Source organism: Penicillium rubens (genome assembly GCF_028828025.1).
Source record: "Penicillium rubens strain IBT 27055 chromosome Unknown utg000003l_segment0_segment0, whole genome shotgun sequence".
NCBI lineage: Eukaryota > Fungi > Ascomycota > Eurotiomycetes > Eurotiales > Aspergillaceae > Penicillium > Penicillium rubens.
Window position 1 is genome coordinate 1,350,940 of NW_026890601.1, and position 21,131 is coordinate 1,372,070.

A 21,131-nucleotide genomic window follows, 5' to 3' on the forward strand; every position below is an offset into this window, starting at 1 on the left:
GAAATGCGAGCGTTTTGAAGTTCGACAAAGTTGAGCTCTTCACAAAAAGTTGCGGGGCCCAATCACACCGCCCGTGTCAGGTGACTCATCCCGCCATGCTGATCGACATTATACTGTGCAGGCCTATGACGATACTAAATGGAATTTTGGAAGATTGGAGTGCGCAATAGAAAATTGAAATCCTTCCATTGAATCCATGACTACCAAGAAGACGAAATAAAGCAAGATCGGCACATCTTCTACAACTTGCCACGCTTTGACCTAGCTCTCCCTCGGAAGTATATAATACTCCCACTACTAGCCGACCGTACACCACACACATGAAACCGACATAGACAATGATAAATAACCCAGTAGCATTGATTCCGAATGAATGAGTGGATGTGACAAGAAGCATATAGCCCGCAGAAACACTAAGACGCCGAAGGGACACAACAACAACAGATCAACCGCTTGGCAGTGTATAATGGAGGAAGCATGGCTTGTAAACCAGAGAAGGGAATGTGTAGTGAGAAGGGCAAATGGTGGTAGTATGCTAGTATAAGGACTGTCTCTGGTGATAGCCAGAAGAAGGCGAAATGAGAGAGTGAGGGCGGATGACATTGGCCCATAGTGAGGATGGTAAGATGAATGAGAGATCCCATGGTCACGAAGAAGATCGGAGGTGCGAAACAGTGCGGCGCTTAGAGATAGTGGGAGCAATCGCGACCTGCAGCTCCACTAGCGCTTCCGCTTCTTATTCTTGTCTGCTACAGACGAAGAGATAGGAGGGGTCGCAGGCGTTAATGAAAACTCCTCGTCTTCATCCAGTTCTTCCCCGTTCTTCTTCACGGGGACACCCATATGGCGACCGTAACGCCCTTTGCGACCATTGCCCTCATCCTCACTGAGACAGCCGTCAAGTCCAATGCCTGCATCCTTGCAACGTCCACAGGGGCGCTGGCGGTCACAGCCCTTCTTGCTCTTGCGGCACCGCTGGCAGCGAGGCTTGGTAGAAAGGTCTTCCTCATCCGCACCGAGCTGGTGCTGGAAGTTGACCGAGCCCCCGGAGACCTTTCGGGAAGACGCCGGGCTGAGAGGTGGAACAGGCGCAGCTGACTTCTCGGATGATTTGCGAGGAGCGGACATAGCAGTCTTACTTTTGTTCGTTTTCGCAGGTGCAGGCTTCTGGCTGCGAACCTTGAAGGATGTGGGGCGGCTCTTCGGCTTCTTTGCCTTGGGTGCAAACTCCTTGTAAAGGATATCCTCCTCAGCTTCACTTTTGATACCATCATCTGCACCATCAGAGCTGTGGTCGCTGCTATCGGCACTGGGAAGGATGTCATCCAAGCCCTTGAGGTGGCGCTTGATGGTCCCCGGCGGCAGCATTGGGCTTGAGTCCAGCCTCTGGCGACGAGCTGGCAAGTCATCCTCGTCCTCGCTAAAGTCTTCCCCATCGCTGGTAGCACCAGTGGACGAGGCAGCCTCAGCGGCACCACTGAAGGCATCGTCCATTGTCGAGGCAGAGGTGCGTCCATGAGAGAAATTGGACGCATCGCCTAAACGTATCAATTGCATCGCCACATCCTCATCGGAGATGCAGCTTGCAATAGTAGGGTCAGGTGTGGGCAATACACCTGGACCACTCACTCGGCTACCCGAGTTGTTATAGGCTCCCGTGTCGCGCATGCGATTTCCATAGTCCGGAACCACGGGAGTCGCATAAATCGTATTGCGCCCCGAGTGGCCATATTCGCTGTGACCATAGCTTTGCGGCGATGGAAGCGCATGTTGATAGCTATACGGGCGTTGCGGTGGGCGTGCGAAAGGCGACCCAGCGCCTTCCTGACCAATTGACCGGCGTTGGGGAGAGATAGAGGAGGTGGAGGTAGTGAGGGGCACTTGGGGAGGAACGAACAGGGGGAGCTCCTAAGGGGAACATATTGGTTAGTGACAGTCTTTAGCACAAGACAAGTCCGGCATGAGTCACTCACAGAGCTATCGAACTTGGGTCGTTTCCGACGACCATCTTGTAGTATATTCTCCATGCTGATATCAGAGCTAGCAAAAAGCTCATTGCGAGCCCTGCGAGCATAAGCGCTCTCGGTATCGCTATAGTCATCATCATCATCATGGAAACCTCCATGGCTGCTCGACGTCCGGCTTTTGTTACCCGCGCGGGAGGGAGGCTTGTGCTGAGAAGCGCTGCGGAGACTCCGGTTAGACGGAGAGGTGCTGCGCTTCCTTGCAAGTCGAGAAGCTGGGCGTGATGGCTGGTCCAATGGCGCAGTTCCATCTACCATCTGGAAAGGCTCTGCCAGACTGGGCCGCTTGCGAGGCTCGACATTGAAACCGTTATAGAAGTGATCCCCATATGGTTGGATGGGAATGACTCGCACGTATACAGTCCTATTGTTCTTGAGATTCTCGTACCTTGCGATGAGGGTGGTCCCATGTTCATCCTCGAAGCTGACCCCACTGGCAGTACCGTCATATATTCCATAGAAATTTTTGACCGTGGTGACGATCGAGTCTGTGGTGTCATGAGGATAGATCTGAACGCGCATCGGAATGCGAGCTCGGACTTTGGAGTTCTCATCGAGAAGCAACTCAAAGGCGACGTTCTTGGGTGCTGGGCCTTTGAGCGACAGGTCTCGAGCTACAGTGGCAGAGTCTGCCAGACCTGATTGCTCGACCAGGCCAGAAAGCCCTTCATGCTGAACCGCTTGCATATCAAAGTGTTCCAAATTTGAGGAATACTCCACTGCTATACCAAAGACTGCATCAACCCACTGCTTGTGTGCCGTAGAGGGCGGGAATGTGATCCATGGCAAGACACAGAGGAAGGGCACGTGTAGAGGGAAGAATCCATCAAACCTACCACAATTGTTGAATTCGAAATATCAGGCTGGTGGATGAACCACCCCCGGGTCTTTATGTATAGAAACTGTCGAAGAAAACCTTCGGTGGAGGTGGGAGGGGAATCTGCAGTCGCAAGAGCCGGAAGCGAATCAAAAGGGTAAACGTGGGCAACCTAAAGGAAAGCAGACCACAGAGGTTAACACAATGGGGTTCCAAGTGCTCGAATATACAATAAGGATGAGTTTTGTCTTGGAGGATGATGGACGAATGTGTCGCTAACCGAGTCCGGCCGACCTTGGGAGCGGGTTTGGGGGGAAGCAAGCGAGAGGATCTGGAAAAGAATGGAGAGAGGCTTGAACACACCTAATTCAACTCAAACAGAATACTCCAGTATCGCAGATACCTGGATTGTTCAAGACAGAGCGAAGGGGCGAAGGATAGGTTCGGTCGAGGTCGAGAGGGGATTGTCGATTCTACGAAGCGATGAGGCTATGTCAGCGATGGCATCTCCAGGAATGAAACGGGTTCAGGGGAGTGAAAAATGGGATTGAACAAGAGTAGAGATACATACCCTATACTTTTGACAGCACTGATGGCGATTTGTTCGAGGGGTTGTTGGATGGAAGGAAGAAGGTTGAGGTGGGTGCGTACGATGGTTTCACCTAAAGCGAGAAAACGGCCTGCCTGGGTCGGTGACATGGCGATTTGCGCTTCCGGCGCCCATCGAAGCAGCCATCACATTCCGTGGAATTAACGAATCTATATACAATATTCAGTCGATTTGCAACTATTCTATGCATCGAAAAAAATAACTATGTGTGAAACCATCCCAATGCTGTATCTTTTCGCAAAGGCGCAAAAGCTGTCGCAAGCCGGATGCCATTGCGCCGAGTGACGGAGCACTTTGTCTAACCCTCCTTTTTGCATAGGATGTACGAAATTGAGAATATAATCCGACATTCGAATCTTCGGGGATGAAGTGTAAGCGAGTGTGGGCTATCTAGGACTGTTGGGAGGATGCAGCGCTTCACACAAAGCAGGTAGCTTAGGTACCTCTGTCGCCACAAGTGTCCAGGGTATCGAGGGCTAAGGGCGCAGAACAAGATAAAGAAACAGCGCCCAATAGATTCATGGGCTTGCAGCTAGTTTCTAGCTTGACCACGTAGCAATCCATACCCTTTTTTTGGGTACTGTTGTGGAGGTGTGCGCTTGGACAGAAATGACATTATCCAGTCATTTTCCCACCACGCCTTTGTCGCATTGCTCATTTACTATGCGGATTGGAAAATACTAGATATCGCGACACTTATAATATGGTCTAATATCAAAATCGCCGAGGTAGGGGTGATTGATAGACGTTTTGCTGATCCGCCTTTAGGACCGGACTTGGATATTTATACTCAACCGAAAGGATGTCGAGAGAAGCAAACCATTTCAATTCCCAAGATAACCCCTTTCATGATATCGCATGACTCTCTGGAGTTGTCTCGCATGATCTGCAGCTTGGATTTACCCCTCCTCGGACCTACGTAAGAAGGTTAAAAAGGGAATCCCGCATCGGGGTTACAGAGCATTCCTTTCTCCTTGGGACCTGGCTACTAAAGTGAGAACGGAATATGGCAAACCCGTGATTCCACAGTTTTATTGATTTCTCAAGGAACTAGCCGATGAAAAGGGGGGGATATTTTTGCTTGGTGGAGTCAGGCGGTGATGCTGAGAGACTGGGCGCAAAAGGTCCTTTGGATATGAATTGACGATGATCATCGGATTCGAGAACGTGGGTATGAACGTGGGTATTGTCTATATTTTACTCCGAATCTTCCAATTTACGCAGGTCTGAAGCCCCGCACCACCAGGCGAGACTGAAAAAGCCAACGACTGTCGCAATGATACGAGTGGGTTTCGGTTGATCGCAAAGCTGCCAAACAGGAACCGCTTGATTCCGGGTGTCCCACCTCTTGTGACGGCGGTGTGGCTCTCACGTGGTCTCGTGTAGATAGCGCGTCAGATCTAGATCATGTCATAAAAGGGCGATTGCACTCGCAAATATAGATATTTTTAAGATAATAGTGTCGGAAATTAACCATTAGTATTAAATATACTTACAGATAATTTTTGGTGTCTATGCACGCACTTTTGGACGTTTCTCAATTGAAAATGGTGTTCAATGGACGTCGAAGGAGACGCGCCGATAAGGTTAATGACGTCAAACGTGCAACAAACAATGCAAACTATGAACAAACAGAACAAACATTTTAACACTTCCATCGAGTCCAGACCTCGGGGAAGTTCTAACCTTGGCACCTTGGAACCTTGGAACCTTGGAACTTTTGGAGGGACGGGTTGAAGATTAATATAACAACCTTGGAAGTTACATACATGTATATAAGCATGCATGGGAACCCCGGACCTAGACTAATTACCTAGGTACATCTCACTACAAGGACCCCAGCATCCGCCGCTCTACTCCCATCATTGTAGACACCAAGATCTTGCGATGCTGGCGGTTCTTGTTGTTTTCTGCTATTAACGACTCAGGCTCCAAGCCACACTTATACACAGAACCGGTTTTTCAGTGACAGCGTGTCCCTCAAAGCTCTCGATAGTCAGGCCTCGCAGGAAGCATCGAGCAGAGTATCGGCGAAGCCGAATGGCTTGGGACACCGCGCGCACCGCAGCAGACCACGCTCGAAGCTACCTCAAGACAGCTCGGCCGCGGCACCGTATACTAGCCATACAGGTAAGCCAATTGTCCTCCTCACCTGCCAACATGCCATCCGAACCCGCCACCCTGTCCGGCTTCCCCGCCAACCTCACGGTCACCGTCACTCTCCTCGACGCCAAACATCCTCCTGCTGCACGGCATCGGCAACACAGCCGCCGGCTTCTGCGCCCTCGCTCCGGCCATGAGCCTGCCGAAACCACCGTTGTGAACCGTTCAAGCCCTGTCTCGCTCCCCTTCCACCTGGGCAGCTTCTACTAGGGTGACAACGTCGCCCTCGACAGCACCACCGGCGCGCTCGACATGGATGCAGGCCTCACGCGCAGCACCGTCTTGGAAACCTCATGCGCGGAGAACCGCCCGCCAGTTGCTGGCGGTGGGGCGGGACTCGAGTGTATCGGGGCGGTACGGCGGACGAAGACGAAGGAGGTGTTTGAGATTGTAGAGGCTAGTCGGTATGCGTGCCGTGTGGATTTGGATGCTGTAGAGTCGGGGATGATTCTGCCGGTGGTGCACATCCTGGCTCGATGATTGCGCAGTCGGCAGGGTATGCCGGAAGGGAGTGGTGAGATTGGGTGATATGTGATCTGTTGGAGGGGTGGATAAGTATTACATTAATCTTTATGATTATAGCTCGATGGAGTCAATGGATGGTTCTATATCTCATGAATGGCTATGCAATTCGCTGGTAGAGGCAATATATAAGGAACAAATACACTACCACTGGGCTATTGCATGGAGGAACTATCTAGTAGGCGTGTTGAATACGTGAATACTATGAACAAGTTATTCCACGCACCACCGCGGAACTCAACACGGTTCCAGATGCGTGGATGGACATACATGTATTCTAATACAATCTCTATGTACATACGTAGAAAAGATGACATGGTAGCGGCTGGCTGTAATTCAATACTGCGATAGATCAATGTCTTTCTTTTACAGCCTACTCTGGACTAAGTAGCCATCATTGCTTCAACCACATTTACGGACGACCAAGCTAAAAAACTGATTATTAGTAACACACCGGTCGGGTTGGCCTAGACTAATTATATGTGTAATTTGACTGTCCTGGGAGACGGATTCGAGGTGGTCCTTACGTATACTGAGGCTTGGTAATATCTCTATTTACCTCGGCCAGTGCGAATAGCATAACGAAGTAGAGACCATAATCGGACGTCAATTTTCGAACAATGTCCGTCTGTATACTATGTACATACAATCGGTCTATGTATACCTACAGCATACATACATACATATGTATACATATATGTACATATATGTACATGTATATAGGACAATAACAGTTTGCACTGCAGGAAGGTATGCGCAACCGTAGCTTCCGATTTAGGAATAGCGTACATTGTTAAGAAGGCACATCTTCACAAGGGACACCTTTCGTCGTAAACATCTCATTTATTCATTTACCTGAGTTCGTCACTAGGCAACGTCCAACCAACGTCCAAACAACGTCCAAGTAACGTCCAAGTGACGGACGAGTTGCGACAATTCGGGAAGGAACAATCGAGTGGATACCTAGGACTGTTTATTTTGCCTGGGTCCGCCAATCACACCGGGCAACTCCATTCCCCCAACTGAGCAAAAAGTAAACAACATCTCTCTGCCCATCTTCACGGTTGACTCGAACACGTCTTCTAAGGTTGCAGCTTTTTATTGCTCATCATTATGGATGCAAAGGTAGGTCCATTGTTACCATAGTCTTCTTTGTTGTCCGGTTCTTCTACTTCTATACGCGTTTGATCGCGTCAAACGCCGCATTCGATATTGCACCAAATCACGTATTCGCCCACTCTTGTCAGACAATTGCTTCATTCATAAACGAGTTGGAGGCATTAAGGCTAACTCAAATGATAGCCACAGCGCTTCCGAGTCATTGGGGACGAGAATGTGCCCCCTCCGTCCCTCCATCGGAACCACAAGGTCATCCATCAACGGAACAAGTCAAGCCCTGCTCTCAGTATGATGGCCCAGAACAATGCTGGCCGACGTGCATTTGTCGACGTTAGCAACACAAAGGACACGAGCCGGGCTCGGGATGACTCTGGTGTGGGTGGAAAGCCTGCCCTATCGGAGGTCAAGGCTCCTGGACTGTCCCAGCCAGCGCAGCGCCGGATGACCTTGTCAGGAACCAGGGGTCTTGTTGAAGGCGTTGCCACGACAAAGCCTATGAACCCCGCCGGTAAAGCTCAACTGCCGTATAAATCGAAGCGGAACAACGCCGTATTCAAAGACCAACTGCACACTGTCCCCGAAAAAGACACATCCAAGGAAATCAACGCAGAGACGGAGGCCAAGGCCAGCCACAAGGGAATGGAGAAAGGGCGCCACTCGAACAATATTGTGATGGAACCTTCAAATGGGCTGAGTGTCGATATCGCCAGCCTCATCGAGTCTGATGCCACCGTATCCGAGACCGAGGATCTCAAAGAGCACGTGCATGTCAAGGAAACCGTGCCGGCGGTATCAGAACCCGAGGAATGGGACGGGGATGATACCGAATACCATGTTGCGCCTATCTACTCCTCTCGTGGTGATGCCGATGGAACCACTACTATCATCTATCCATGCATGAACAATGTCACTACTCGCGAGATGTTCCGGGCGAAAGACATTGTTGAAAGTGAACAATCACCGGAAGACATTGAGGAGGAACTGTTGGATACGACTATGGTTGCGGAGTATGGCGACGAGATTTTCCTTCATTTAAGGAAGAAAGAGGTATGTTTTACTATTTCGATCGATAACCAGCTCGAACTAACCAAGGCTGTAGATCGAGATGCTTCCGGTTCCCGATTACATGGCCCGTCAAAGTGAACTCCAGTGGTCGATGCGCTCGGTTCTGATGGACTGGCTTGTTCAAGTCCACCAGCGCTTCAGCTTGCTCCCTGAAACCCTGTTCCTCACGGTCAACTACATTGACCGTTTCTTGTCGTACAAGGTAGTTTCCATGGGCAAGTTGCAGCTTGTTGGTGCGACCGCGATCTTCATTGCTGCAAAGTTCGAGGAGATCACGGCCCCGTCCGTGCAAGAGATCGTGTATATGGTTGACAGTGGATACTCCGTCGACGAGATTCTGAAGGCAGAGCGGTTCATGCTCACCATCCTCGACTTTGATCTTGGATGGCCCGGCCCTATGAGTTTCCTTCGTCGTATTAGCAAGGCTGATGAATATGACCTTGAGACTCGTACTGTTGCCAAGTACTTCCTCGAGCTGGCTATTATGGATGAGCGCTTCGTCTGCACTCCCCCCAGCTTCATTGCTGCTGGAGCTCATTGCCTGTCTCGCTTGCTGCTCAACAAGGGCAACTGGGTATGTTTCCCTCCCCAACCCACTCTACAATATTGCTAACATTCAGAGATAGACACCGGCACACGCTTTTTACAGTGGTTACCTTTACTCCCAGTTGATTCCGGTACTCACCACATTGATGGAATGCTGCGAGAATCCTCGCCGCCACCACGCTGCCATCTTTGAAAAGTATTCGGACCGTCGTTTTAAGTGCGCTTCGATGTTTGTTGAATCTGAGCTTGCCATGGACTTCGTTTTGCCAGAGCCTTGTGATCTCAATGATCCAGATCGCTTGGACGGCTATGCAAACTACTAATCCCTTGCCCAAACCTAATACCCCGGTGGTTCGCAGATACCATGCAAAGCTGGCTTTCATGATTGCTGGTACTCACCACCATCCGCGATCTCTAAACTTATTTCTCGTTTTTCTTTTTCGGTCAATATGGGTGTTTTCCCCTTTCTTTCGGAGTGACCGGCGAATCGGCTCCTTTATGCATGGCGTTTGCGCGTTATTTCCGTCTTTTGCACACTTTCATTCTGTCTTTTTCATGCTTTTGATTTCTTCCCAGCTCTACTGGGCTGACGACGAGATGACTTGACGCCACCATTTTCCGACATGAGAGTAAATGATCGGAAGGCGTTGACGATGATCTTTTTTTCTCACCGGGCGTTCTATTGCCTCTTTTCTTTTTGTCTTGCTCTGGGGAAACGGCTTAGTGGTAACTGGGTTAACCGTTGATACACTCTTTTATCTACACAAGTCACTGGCTGTTGCGCCACCCTACTCCAGGGCTGTATGTTGTACTGTGCTAGTAATAGTCGAATATGACGTCATATTTCTACAACTACAATTGGAACCTACATCTAAGTAGAGTAACTACTACAGCCTTGAGATTCACTCTTATGGGCTTATCCCTTGGTCTTGGTGATATCTTCCAAGCGAGGAAGATTGCATATCTTGCTAACCTCTTACCGCAATATAATGGTAAAAGTCCTATATGAATCGTTGCTGAACAAGGCGAGTATAGGCGGCTTTTCTATGTATAACCAGGGATGTATCTCGTTAATCATTTCGATTGTTTTTCCTCTATGATATATGTGTTGTATGTATTTTCAACCCCAACATCTGCCTATGCAGATCACTGATCAAGCCCATTAAACTCAATCAACTTCTTGACTGCCTCAATCACTCTATCAGCAAGACTGCTGCCATCGGATACAACCGAAGGATTATCAAACCGCTCCGTAAGAGCCTCATCAAGCATTGTGCGAAGCCGCGAAACAAGCACCCCAATCCGGGCCCAGCCGCGTAGACGGAGCCAGCCGTCTACGACTAGTCCGCGACCCACAGTGTCGAGTTCTATAGAGCCGCAGAAAAGAAGGAGGGAGTATGCGTTGAAAGCTGCAAGTAAGGAAAAGAAGAACATTAGAAGCTAATATCTGAAGAGATAGAAGAGGAATAACTCACGGGTGAGATCGCGGATGAAGACCTTGCTGGTAGCCATCTTGGTGAAGTAACTGAGATATGCCGCGGAACTGGGATAGCCAGCCGCAGAGAAGAGGATGGAGCTGGGATGAATGAAGACACGGCCGTTCTCCTGATTGAAGTACTTGATAGTGCGAGCATCCGGGTCCACCTCGACGGTACCAGTAACCGAGCTAGCGAACTTCTTATCCGGGAATGAGATCTGCGCGACCTGCGGCTGGAAGGCTCCAGCAATAAGGGCGCGGATCAAGTTACGGTTCGCTGCGTTGCGGTTCCAGGCTGAAGCCGACGAGTCGGAATACTGGACTGGCAGGATGCCTGCGTCTTTGAGGGAGGTGATGAACTGCGCGCGGTTGGAGGAGATATCGCGCAGTGTTTGGTGGGAGAGGAAGTTGGCGACGCACCATGACTGAGTGCCCCAGTAGCCGCCCGGGGCGCGGGTTCGCTCGGACCAGGCCTGATATGCTGAGAGGTCGGTGAGGAGGTCGCCGTCGCCCGGGCGGGAGAAGCTTGCCTTGGCGGCGTTTGCTTCCTCGCGCTTCTCGCGTGGTGAGACGAAGGGGCTCTTGACTGTTAGCATGGCTGCAATTGTGACGCACGGTTCCATGCAGCCGAAGATCGAGCCGTAGATCATGAGCTTGGCGCAGCGGAGGTCCGCGGGAATCATGGAGAGGTAGCGGCCCAGGGCTGTGAGTCTGTCGTGGTCTAGAGCGCCTACTCGATGCAGGAAATTCAGAGCGCCTTCGACGGCTATGCTTTCTGGCGGGGTGATCGTGTTGGCTAGGAAGGTGGCAACGTCCTCAATGCCTTTCATGGACTTGACGGATAGACACAGCTGCTCTAAGGGAACACGGCGGATCTCTGGGTCCGGTCGTGGGGCCATGTTCGATTCGGCTTTGCGCGTGTATAGCTTATAGCAGATACCCGCGCGGACACGGCCTGCTCGTCCACGACGCTGTTTGCAGGCGGCCTGGGATGCCCATACTTCCTGGAGGCGAACCATGTTATCCTTGGGATCGTAGCTCGTTTCCTTGACTCGACCGGTGTCAATGACGGCAACAACATCCTCGATTGTGATTGAGGTTTCCGCGACGTTTGTAGCAGCAATAACCTTTCTCTTTCCCCTTGGCGCACTCTGGAATACTCGTCGTTGTTCGGCCGGGAGCAAGGAGGCATGCAATGGCAGAGGATGCATATCGGGAATCCTCTTGACTGCGTTCAGGCACCGATCAATCTCCAAAGTACCAGGAAGGAATATCAAGATGGCTCCCGGTTGGTCTCCTAGCTGAGCATCGATGTATTCGACAGTTGCTGCGATCAAATCATAGTTTATTCCCATACCCACGCTCCGCAGGGCCTTTCCAAGTGTTTCTTCACCGCGAGAGGGTTCTTCCTCATCGTCATACTCCTCGGCAAGTTCTGGCGCAAATGATGTGTACCGAATAACGTCATCCAAGTAGTAGTCTTGGACAGGGAATGTTCTGCCGGGAATGTTCACGAGTCCAACAGATCTTTGACTGCCAAAGTATCTCATGAAGATACCAGCATCGAGAGTGGCACTCATGAGAATAACTTTCAGGTCCTTGCGATAATTGAGAACATCCCTTAGCAGCGCCAACAAGAAGTCTGTATCCAAACTCCGCTCGTGGACCTCGTCGACCACCACGTGCGATACATCTGCGAGGGAGCTTGCAACATTGCCATCCGCATCGCCACCTGATTGGATCCGGCGTAGCAAGACACCGGTAGTTACGAAAGTAATCTTTGTTGAACCAGGCTTAGCTTTCGACTCGCCTCGGATCACGTATCCGACTTCATCACCGACTACTGCGCATCGCTCATCGCTGACTCTGTCGGCAAGACCCAGGGCCGAGATACGTCGTGGCTGCGTGCAGATGATGTTGGCAGCACCGCCCAGTCCTCGCTGGATCATGTCGTCCAGCACAAACTGTACGGATTGTGTACTTTTACCACTACCAGTCTCACCCGAGATGATAGTCACCTGATTTGAGTTGACGGCGTGGATGATTTCATGTTGGATGTTCCATGCAGGAAGTGCTTTTCTTTTCCGGGTCATCTCAATCTGCGGTGCAGTATCTTGTTTGGCCTCCCAAGCATCTCGGATCGCTAAGCTTCGTTCCGAGTCAACCTTCCAATCAATACCTCTGCGATTCTTCCGAGCCGAACGCACAGGAATTTGGAGGGTCTCAGCTGCCGACGAAGCCGTCACAGCGGAAATCTCTCGCAATTTACCCGGGTTCTCCATGATACTCGGTAGGTTGACCTCCAGCCAATCCATGATGTTGAAAATCATAGATTCACCGGTAAAGTTTTCCTCAGCATACTGCACTGCCCGACGAATTGCACTGAGACGTATATAAGCTGGGACGCCCTTGGCCTGGATTGATATAATAGGAGGTGTGGTTGGATAATGGGCGGAGGGCTTTTGGAAGCGGAAAGTTGTGTCTGGTGGAATTTCCGACGCCTCACTATTAATCTCGCAGACCTTGGCTGATATGCGGTGATAACGTTCTCCGAAGATGGCCTCTAGCGTAGTCGCTTCTTCTGCCCAAGCCTCTTCATCCTCATCCGCCACTAATGGGGCCGAGAATTGAGTCCCATGGGCTAAAGTCCCTTGCAGATGCTCAGCGGCTGCCAATTCATCGCCGTCCTTGCTGTCCAAAATTTGCGAGCACATATCGGCTGGGTAACCAACAGATGCCAGCCGTTTGACTTTGGCCTCGCGAGCGAGATCAACAGAACCAAGACTGACTCCCGCTGAATATCCTTCCGGTAGAGACCACCGTGGGAGGTCATCCTCAGGAACGTAGATGAGCAGCCACTCCAAGATCTCCTCGCGGTCTTTGCATTCCGCTGCAGCTTCTTCCACATGGCTGCGACGGAACCCTAAACCGGTAAACTCGTCCGCAATGATTTTCTTTTGGTGTTCGGGGATCTTCACGCCATATGGGTTCCAAACTGTATGCTGTCGCAAAAGGCCTTCGATATCTCGTCGAATTCGTGTACCCATATCCACCTTGGGCGCCTGCGACCAGATACGTTTGCTCCTGGCATCCCCGTTTCCTAGCCCTAATTCCACATTTGTGGCCTTCTCCTTTGCCTGGGATTTTTCACGATCTGCCCGCTTCTTTGCCAAATCGGCGGCCGCGCTCTCTCTCTCTTGCTTCGCTAAGAATGGGTCTGCCTCATACATCCAGCCCTTGCCTTCCCGAGTCTCTGCTGCTTTAATTTCTCCAAATTCCTCCTTCCACAATTTCTTGTATGTTGGAGGCATCATCATATGAATATTGCGCATATTGCATACTCGGAACAGAGCAAATGCTGCACCAAAATGGCGCGCTTCGAGGGCTGTGGGCTGCCCAGCGAGTTGCTTATGGGAGGGAGGGAGCTTTATCGGTGGGAGCACGATCAATTCCTTGGTCTTAGGATCTATCTTCTTCATCGTTACGGACGACACAAAGCCATCGGCGGTTTTAATCTGCAATTGTCGCAATCTATCAGCATCTAGTTTGGTATATGTGTCTGTAGACATGCGACGAGTGCTATTGGGAGATTTGATTACCATGCTGTATTCAGGCTTTTCCCATTTTTGCTTCTGACAATGCTCCGCCAACATATTGACCGGTAGCTTCCCTGTCCATGATGCGCCGCCAATGACATCCTTCACGGACGGTTTCTTGGGCTCCTCCGGCGCTTGCTTCTTCGCTTCGCCGGCTTTCTCTGCAACGGATTTGGCTTGTTTGGTACCCGGTTTGGGGCCACCCTTGCCATCACCTTTCTTCTTAGGTGGCATTTTGTGTGTGTGTGGGCGAGAGATAACTTTTGGAGCTTCAGGCAAAAGAGCGACCCGCACTAAACCGCTTTGGGGTTGCGGGGAGCATACGGAGGGAAGCAGTGACCGTGGGGGACTTAACTCCCACTGACATCATGTCTTGTACTCTTACTCGGTCCATTGATGTGATACTTGGATATTGTTGTTCAAGGGAAATGCTCTAGCTAGTATTTACTGTGTGACCACAAGTCAGACTTCTACACCATCATGCCTGGGGAACACCCCAATTCGAGCAAGGATGCCACGAAGGAGCATCCTGGGACGGAGAAGAGAAATGCTTGTAATGATACACAGAGCCTTCACTGAAAATTACTTGACTGACCTTATCGGTTTGACAGTTACCGAACTCCTGGCTCCCAAAAGCAAGCAACCTAAGCACGCGACTAAAACCCCGTCCGATCGAAATGCGGCCAAAGGGAAGGCTGCATTTAGTTTTCGCGACGAACTAGGCGCCTACATCGCAAAGCCTGAGACTTACGGTCCCGATGTCGTAGTCTACCACAATGACGATTTTGTGGCGATACACGACATGTTCCCAAAGTCATCACTACACCTCCTCCTTCTCCCCCGCGACCAGACCAAAACGCGCCTACATCCATTTGATGCGTTCGATGACACCGAATTCCTAGAAAAAGTGAAAGCTGAAACCCGAACACTGCGCAAGCTAGCAGCGGGTGAGCTGCGACGCAAATATGGGAAGGACTCTGCCCAGGAGCAGGCGAGGCAGGCGGCGCTGAGCGCGGATCCGCCGCCCGACGAACTACCGCAGGGTCGGGACTGGGAAGAGGATATCGTGGTGGGGGTGCATGCGGTCCCATCCATGAATCACTTGCATGTCCATGTATTATCCGTGGACAGGTATAGCGAGCGCTTGAAGCATCGGAAACACTACAATAGCTTTTCCACCCCGTTCTTCGTGCCAATTGAGGACTTCCCACTGGCAGAAGATGATGTGCGACGGTATCCGACGGAAGAGGGGTATCTGAAGCGAGATTTTACATGCTGGCGCTGTGGCAGGGGCTTTGGGAATCGGTTTGCGGAGTTGAAGCAGCATCTGGAGCAGGAGTTTAAAGAATGGAAGAAACTGTGACCTATCGGTCTGTGCTTGCGAAGATATACCAGTACTGCCAAAACAGGCACAGCACGGTACACAATGGATTGGACTCCCCAAAAGTGATCCTGCTTGGCGTCCGAGGAAGCTAAACTGGGCCAAAACTCTTCTATTTGGTAGATATACATGTCACTTGTGACAAGCGGTGGGGGTCGGTGCATTTCCAGCACGTGCCCAATGCTGCCCTGACACTAGACAAGAACTCTGAAAATGATATGCATTGAACAGAGCTGTTCCTTCCTCCACCTGCGATAATGTCGCGTGTGCACTTACGCACGGGCCTTAGAGCGGCCCTTGACCTTACGGGCCTCCGGACGGTTGATGTGGTGAGAGGGAATCCAATCAGCGTTGTAGGTACTGGCAGAAGAAACCGCAGCGCCGGTGGAAGTCTCCTCGGTAACCGGCGTCTCAACGCGCTTTGAGCCCTGGGTGCGCTTCTCACTGGTCTTTCCGGACTTGCGCTTCTGGGGGAAGTAAGGAGCGACCCAAACGGTGTAGAAGAAGTAACCAGTGCCAGAGACACAGGCCAGCAGGAAAAAGTAGAGGAAGATGCTGATCGTAATCGTTAGTCCCATTGCCCTCACATGACCAAGGTAAAAGGGGGGTTCCTACATCTGGGGGTCGAAGATGCTGGTATCCGCCTCCACGATGCTAACGGTGCCATTGTGGGCAAGAATAGGAAGCAAGCGGCCCTCGCTGTCCGAAATAATGGCAGAAAGAGTCATCTGGAGATCCTGGGGGTGCATCTCGGTGGCGAAGCTATAGCTGATTGTCTCCTTCTCGCCAGCGGGAACTTCGATAGCATAACGAGTAGCAGTCAAGTTGCGGACAATCTGGGTCTGATCATCGGGTTTCCGAAGGCTACCGCCGACAAAGTTCACCGTGATAGGGTTCGGCTCATCATTGGAAATGGCGATCAGCGCCTGGGTAGGGTGACCGTTGACAAGCTTGATACCGAAGATCTCGGAAGCAGGAAAAGAGGCCTGGGCCGAGACAGCCAGAGTAGGAACCTCTGCTTCAGCATTCTCAGTATCCTACAAGTTCAAAACCAAACAATTAGTCAATTGAGTCATGCGACATAGTCCCCGGGACAAATCGAAGACGAAACACATACAGCAGCAAAGCCGGTGCCAACCAAGGCCTGGAGAGAGAGTAGAGCCAGAGAGAGGAAACCGAAGCGAGTCATATTGAAACCGGAGGAGAGCGAAGAAAGAGGAAGAGAAACAGAAACAGGGAAAGGTCGAATGTCAAGACGAGGTGAAGGGGAATATTTGGCTCCACGTATGCAAAACCGGGGGCTGACTCAGCCAGATAACACCCGCGGTCTTTAGATTGATTTTTTTTTATTTCAAGCAAAGACGACTATAAAATCCCTCTCCCTATATCAATTAATTTAATAAAGGCGATCACTGATCATTGGTGATTACAGTGATTCCAACACTTTACGCGCTTTGTAGATTGTCACCTCCTGCAAGCGCCTGCCCAGCGGAATTTGTTGGCTTTGATCAGACTTGAAACTTGCTTCTCTCCCTTACTTTCTTTCTTCCTTATCTTCTGTCGCATTCATCCTCTTCGCAATTCCATCCATTTTGAAATCTTCAAAAGATACTCCTCAATCTACGAAAATGGCCACCCAAGCATATTTAGAGCGCTATCGTCAGCTAAGTGCTCTGGACCAGCAGAAGAATGACTTCATTGAGGTACGAACCCAATTCCTCCCTTGGTCCGTGATTCATTCTAACAAAACCCATTATAGGAACTTCTTCAACGTGTGACCGCCCTAGAGAATTCCTTCCAACAAGAGAAACTCGACCATGAACGTGAAACCCGGTTCAATCGTGAGGTCCAGGTGCATGAAATGGAGCTGATGGACCAGATATCAGTTGTCAAGAAAATGATGGTGAGCAAAGCCGTGGATGTGTTGGTTGTCTAAGCGCAGGCTAACATATCCTTTTTCCCTTCCAGGACCGCGAACCATTCGTTGTGTTGCTTTTAGACGGCGAAGGAATAATATTCAAGGACGAATTTCTACAACTAGGAGAACAGGGTGGACGCAATGCGGCCAAGCAGCTCTGGAAATCTCTCCAGAGTTATGTGACGGCAATTCTTTCCACGATCACCGAGCCGAAGATAATGACCAAGATCTATCTTAATGTGAAGGGACTTATGGAGACTTACGCCCGGGGAGGAATCACCCTAGAGGCCTCCACAATCAGTGAATTCATTCGTGGATTCAATGAGAGTGCATCATTCTTCGAAATTGTGGACGTTGGAACCGGCAAAAACAAGGCGCATGATAAAATCAAGGGTATGTGGTACAACCTGACATAACAGGAACTGTTGCTGATTCGCTTCCTCCAGAGGCATTCAAGCTTTACTTATACAACTGCCATTGCCACCAACTCTTCCTGGGCTGTCCCTCCAATGAAGAGTATGCTCGGTCATTGACAGAACTCATTTCTGGTGCGAATTATAAGGGCCGAGTCTCGCTGGTTGAAGGTCTTCCACTCGAGAAGGAATTTGATTATTTCCGAGAGCAGGACTATCGGATTACCCAGTTCCCAGATGTTTTCCGCGCCACAAAGATTGCTCCAATTACGTTGACTACACCGAGCACAGCGAATGCGTCGAGTGCACCGTCTTGGGCTGCTCCCTGGAAAAGCGCAATACCCTCGCGGACTTTGCTCACACCTTCGCCAACCCAGCAGTTCCAAACACCTGCTCCTTTGTCACGAACCTCTACCAGCACCAGTGTGTCAAATTTGGGCGCCCCATTGGCCCCAGTGACGAATAAACCCGAGTCTTCTGATTTCCAGGTTGTTCGGTCCAAGGTGCCTGGTGCAACCCCGCCAAAGACGGTGGAACGAAATAAGTATGGCCAGCGCGTTGATCGGCTCGACTTCAAGAGCATTCCTCGTGATGATCTTAACAAACTAAAGAAGCTCAAGCTTTGCAATTATCATTTCTTGCTCGGTGAATGCCCTAATGAGGAAAATTGCTATCATGACCATGATCGTAAATTGTCCCGTCAAGATCTGCACATTCTGTCTGCCATTGCCCGCATGACACCGTGCCGCTTTGGTTTAGAATGTGATGACGTTGAGTGTATCTATGGTCACCGTTGCCCTCAGAGCGAGCCTGGTAAAAAGACTTGCTTCCGAGGCGACAGCTGCCGCTTTGAGCCCGTGGCGCATGGTATCGACACCAACATTGTCAAAGTTACGAAAATTTGAGTGACAATCTCGAATCTTATGCTCAACCGGGCTATCTGGACCTTTCGCACTTGCAATAGGGCTCTAAAATATTGTCTATTGAGTTCGGCGTGACCGGGTTTGAGATTTCACGGCGAAAAGCTCCAATGGAAGCACCCATGACATTATCAGAATTTCGATCATTCGGGAGTTATGGACGGTGCATGAGAGCAGGCTTGCTATACAATCATTGAGGATTCGACGTTTTCTTTTTCCATGCGGGTGAAAAAGGCGGTTCCAGGCGCAAAAGACACTATGTACTATCTATCTATTGATTCGAAATTTTTAAATTGTATTAGTATAAAGAATCAATTCACATGAGATTTCTTCAAGGGGTATTTGAATTGATAGTATTACAGGACTTGATAATCGTACAATTTATGTGTGGATAGTCGTGCCGAACATGGCAAATCGTCTCTCCCATCCAAAGCAATCAGGGTGAGTGCACATCCCGCCGTCGATATCCATAGCGTCGGGATCTTTGCCGTGGGTGCACCGGACGCCATATTCCTTGATGCAGCACTCGAATGGGCACGACTTGACCGGTCCCCAACTCTGTTGACCAGAAGCCATGGCTTTCGACTTTTCCTCCTCGAGATTGCCCCATAGGAGGAAGAGCTTCTCTTTTATTGCTTCCAGTCTTCGCGGGTTGCTGCGGAGGTTGAACGCATAATCGTCCAGAAGAAAATCACCATCTTGGCCGCACACATAGAGCTTCATCACTTCTCGGGGCTGTTGTTTGGAAGGTTTGGGCTCAACCCCCTCCACGAGAAGGCAAAACCGCCATTCCCAGCCATACTTAGGCTCGGTTGTACCGTCCCCACTTCTGAACAGGGGAGCGCTAGTGGTTTGAACTGCAAAGTCTTCTACCTTTGGGGGAAAGAAGTCGACCACTCGGACTTGAGAGTGATAATTGACGTTCTGAAAGGGAAGTTTGTAGACAATGCCCCCTGGAGCATTGTTTATATGTGTTTCTGCCAACAATATCTTCTCGAGAGGGAGAGTTGGCACTGTGTAATTTCTTATTTTGACTAAACCTGTATCAGCCAATACGCTTCTCCTAGGCAGGTAACCAACTCACCATGTTGATTCAACTTGATTCGTGATGCTACTGGCATGGTTAGTTGGCCTTCTTCTTTTCGTGTCTCCTTTTTCTGCTCGACTCTCTTGTTCCTTTTTTTGGCCTTTTTGGTATCAGCCTTGGGTTCACCGTGGATTTTCCAGTATTCTGTTCGCCGGTCCATCAATTCCCGTACACGCTCATCATCGCCACCATCCACCTTCCTGACATGGATCTTCTCTGGGTATCGTCTGTCTTCATGAACAGCGGCTTCCAAGCCACCACGCTGGGCTCCCTTGATACGGGCATATGTTATTAGAGTGATGTCGCCTGGCTTGAGGTGTGCTCGGGCATAGGTGGCATGGGGCTCCCATAAAGTCACTTGAATGGTCAATTTACCCCATGGGCCTGGCCAGTTCTTCGTCTTGTGTATGTAATTAAATCGGTCGCCCTCAGGGCCCGAGTCATCATCTTCTCCGGGTTTCTTGTAGTCAACAAGTTGCTCATTTTCAGTAAAATCAGTCAAGTATAGTACGCATCTCTCGCTGTCATAAGTATTGAGGTCCACAACTTGGCCAAGTAACTGACACAATTGGCGATCCTTCGCAAACTGAATAGGGATACACGGTAACCCTCCAGATTTTGGGGATGGAACGGAAGCCTGAACATGAGCAGGTTGCTGGAAGGCGGTTACACTGCGCGTCATGGGTTGTTGCACAGGGGTTCTCTCAGCAGATACGCGATCCAGGAGTGATTGTGCCTGGTCCTTTTCCTTCAAACTCGGCTCGAAAGGAATAGGACCGCTGGTGATGAACGGGCTTGAGCTCAAACTTGGCTCTGGCCGGAAAATAGCCCATGGCACAATGGAATTCTGAGAGACAACTGCAGTTGGTCTGTTCTGGTAAATTGTCACCTGAATCGTATCAGCTTACTATGCTGCTGCATTCAGGTCAATCCACTCACCCGGACGTTCCGTAGTAGGACTACATCGTTGAGCTCGACGTTGGGAAGGTGACTTTCATCATCATTGAAATATTTGGTTTTCAGACCACCTTGCCAGGTCGGTGCATCAAAATTAGAATCTTTGATGGTGAATGTGATGCATGCCGACGAGCCTCTGGTCCGAAAGAGTGACAGCTTGTCGACCACGACTCCCAGGACATTAAAGTTCCCTTGTGAAGAGCAAGCTGTGGCAACGTCCACTATATCACCTGAAGCCATGTCGTTGGTTGATGGGAAGAGCTTGGATTAGACGTCCTGCAAGCTCCCGATGAGATATCACAAACCCACTCAGAGAATATGTACGTTCTTTTTTGTCAATGTACATCCATCATAGAGCAATTGCTTTGAATAAACACCTAAAGAAGGAGAATTGTAAGAGCTCAAGGAGGAAGAGCTTGTTGCCCAAACCCGTGGATGTAAATAAAATTAGCCATCACGTGATATGATCGTTTCCCCTCCCACAGAAGTCTTCTCCCCCCACATCAGATCCCTCCC

At 50.2% G+C, this 21,131-nt stretch overlaps 9 protein-coding genes across 9 annotated transcripts; 5 read left to right on the plus strand and 4 right to left on the minus strand.

Annotated features, from left to right (window-relative positions):
- Positions 1 to 720: 720 nt before the first annotated feature.
- On the minus strand, positions 721 to 2,711 carry N7525_006704 (putative C6 finger domain protein; the record flags this gene model as incomplete). The annotated part of the gene is made up of 2 exons (XM_002567208.1): positions 721 to 1,908; positions 1,974 to 2,711. 2 exons carry the CDS (start codon positions 2,709 to 2,711, stop codon positions 721 to 723), a joined length of 1,926 nt encoding a protein of 641 aa, XP_002567254.1.
- Positions 2,712 to 4,597: 1,886 nt separating this feature from the next.
- Positions 4,598 to 5,824, plus strand: N7525_006705 (uncharacterized protein; the record flags this gene model as incomplete). The annotated part of the gene is made up of 4 exons (XM_061213811.1): positions 4,598 to 4,622; positions 4,698 to 4,810; positions 5,380 to 5,564; positions 5,587 to 5,824. 4 exons carry the CDS (start codon positions 4,598 to 4,600, stop codon positions 5,822 to 5,824), a joined length of 561 nt encoding a protein of 186 aa, XP_061068242.1.
- Positions 5,825 to 5,866: 42 nt separating this feature from the next.
- N7525_006706 (uncharacterized protein) lies at positions 5,867 to 6,094 on the plus strand (the record flags this gene model as incomplete). Its single annotated transcript, XM_061213812.1, has 1 exon — positions 5,867 to 6,094. The coding sequence occupies one exon, from the start codon at positions 5,867 to 5,869 to the stop codon at positions 6,092 to 6,094; it is 228 nt and encodes a 75-aa protein (XP_061068243.1).
- A 1,155-nt stretch (positions 6,095 to 7,249) lies between these two features.
- On the plus strand, positions 7,250 to 9,189 carry N7525_006707 (cyclin family protein; the record flags this gene model as incomplete). The annotated part of the gene is made up of 4 exons (XM_002567210.1): positions 7,250 to 7,261; positions 7,439 to 8,302; positions 8,355 to 8,894; positions 8,947 to 9,189. The coding sequence occupies 4 exons, from the start codon at positions 7,250 to 7,252 to the stop codon at positions 9,187 to 9,189; spliced, it is 1,659 nt and encodes a 552-aa protein (XP_002567256.1).
- An 823-nt stretch (positions 9,190 to 10,012) lies between these two features.
- On the minus strand, positions 10,013 to 14,173 carry N7525_006708 (RNA helicase; the record flags this gene model as incomplete). The annotated part of the gene is made up of 2 exons (XM_061213813.1): positions 10,013 to 10,275; positions 10,342 to 14,173. The coding sequence occupies 2 exons, from the start codon at positions 14,171 to 14,173 to the stop codon at positions 10,013 to 10,015; spliced, it is 4,095 nt and encodes a 1,364-aa protein (XP_061068244.1).
- Positions 14,174 to 14,419: 246 nt separating this feature from the next.
- On the plus strand, positions 14,420 to 15,302 carry N7525_006709 (DNA 5'-adenosine monophosphate hydrolase; the record flags this gene model as incomplete). Its single annotated transcript, XM_002567212.1, has 2 exons — positions 14,420 to 14,492; positions 14,551 to 15,302. The coding sequence occupies 2 exons, from the start codon at positions 14,420 to 14,422 to the stop codon at positions 15,300 to 15,302; spliced, it is 825 nt and encodes a 274-aa protein (XP_002567258.1).
- Positions 15,303 to 15,592: 290 nt separating this feature from the next.
- Positions 15,593 to 16,509, minus strand: N7525_006710 (putative translocon-associated protein, alpha subunit; the record flags this gene model as incomplete). The annotated part of the gene is made up of 3 exons (XM_061213814.1): positions 15,593 to 15,875; positions 15,936 to 16,357; positions 16,438 to 16,509. The coding sequence occupies 3 exons, from the start codon at positions 16,507 to 16,509 to the stop codon at positions 15,593 to 15,595; spliced, it is 777 nt and encodes a 258-aa protein (XP_061068245.1).
- A 439-nt stretch (positions 16,510 to 16,948) lies between these two features.
- Positions 16,949 to 18,556, plus strand: N7525_006711 (CCCH zinc finger protein; the record flags this gene model as incomplete). The annotated part of the gene is made up of 4 exons (XM_002567214.1): positions 16,949 to 17,023; positions 17,080 to 17,223; positions 17,289 to 17,631; positions 17,685 to 18,556. 4 exons carry the CDS (start codon positions 16,949 to 16,951, stop codon positions 18,554 to 18,556), a joined length of 1,434 nt encoding a protein of 477 aa, XP_002567260.1.
- Positions 18,557 to 18,952: 396 nt separating this feature from the next.
- N7525_006712 (uncharacterized protein) lies at positions 18,953 to 20,855 on the minus strand (the record flags this gene model as incomplete). Its single annotated transcript, XM_061213815.1, has 3 exons — positions 18,953 to 19,605; positions 19,656 to 20,547; positions 20,598 to 20,855. The coding sequence occupies 3 exons, from the start codon at positions 20,853 to 20,855 to the stop codon at positions 18,953 to 18,955; spliced, it is 1,803 nt and encodes a 600-aa protein (XP_061068246.1).
- Positions 20,856 to 21,131: the final 276 nt, after the last annotated feature.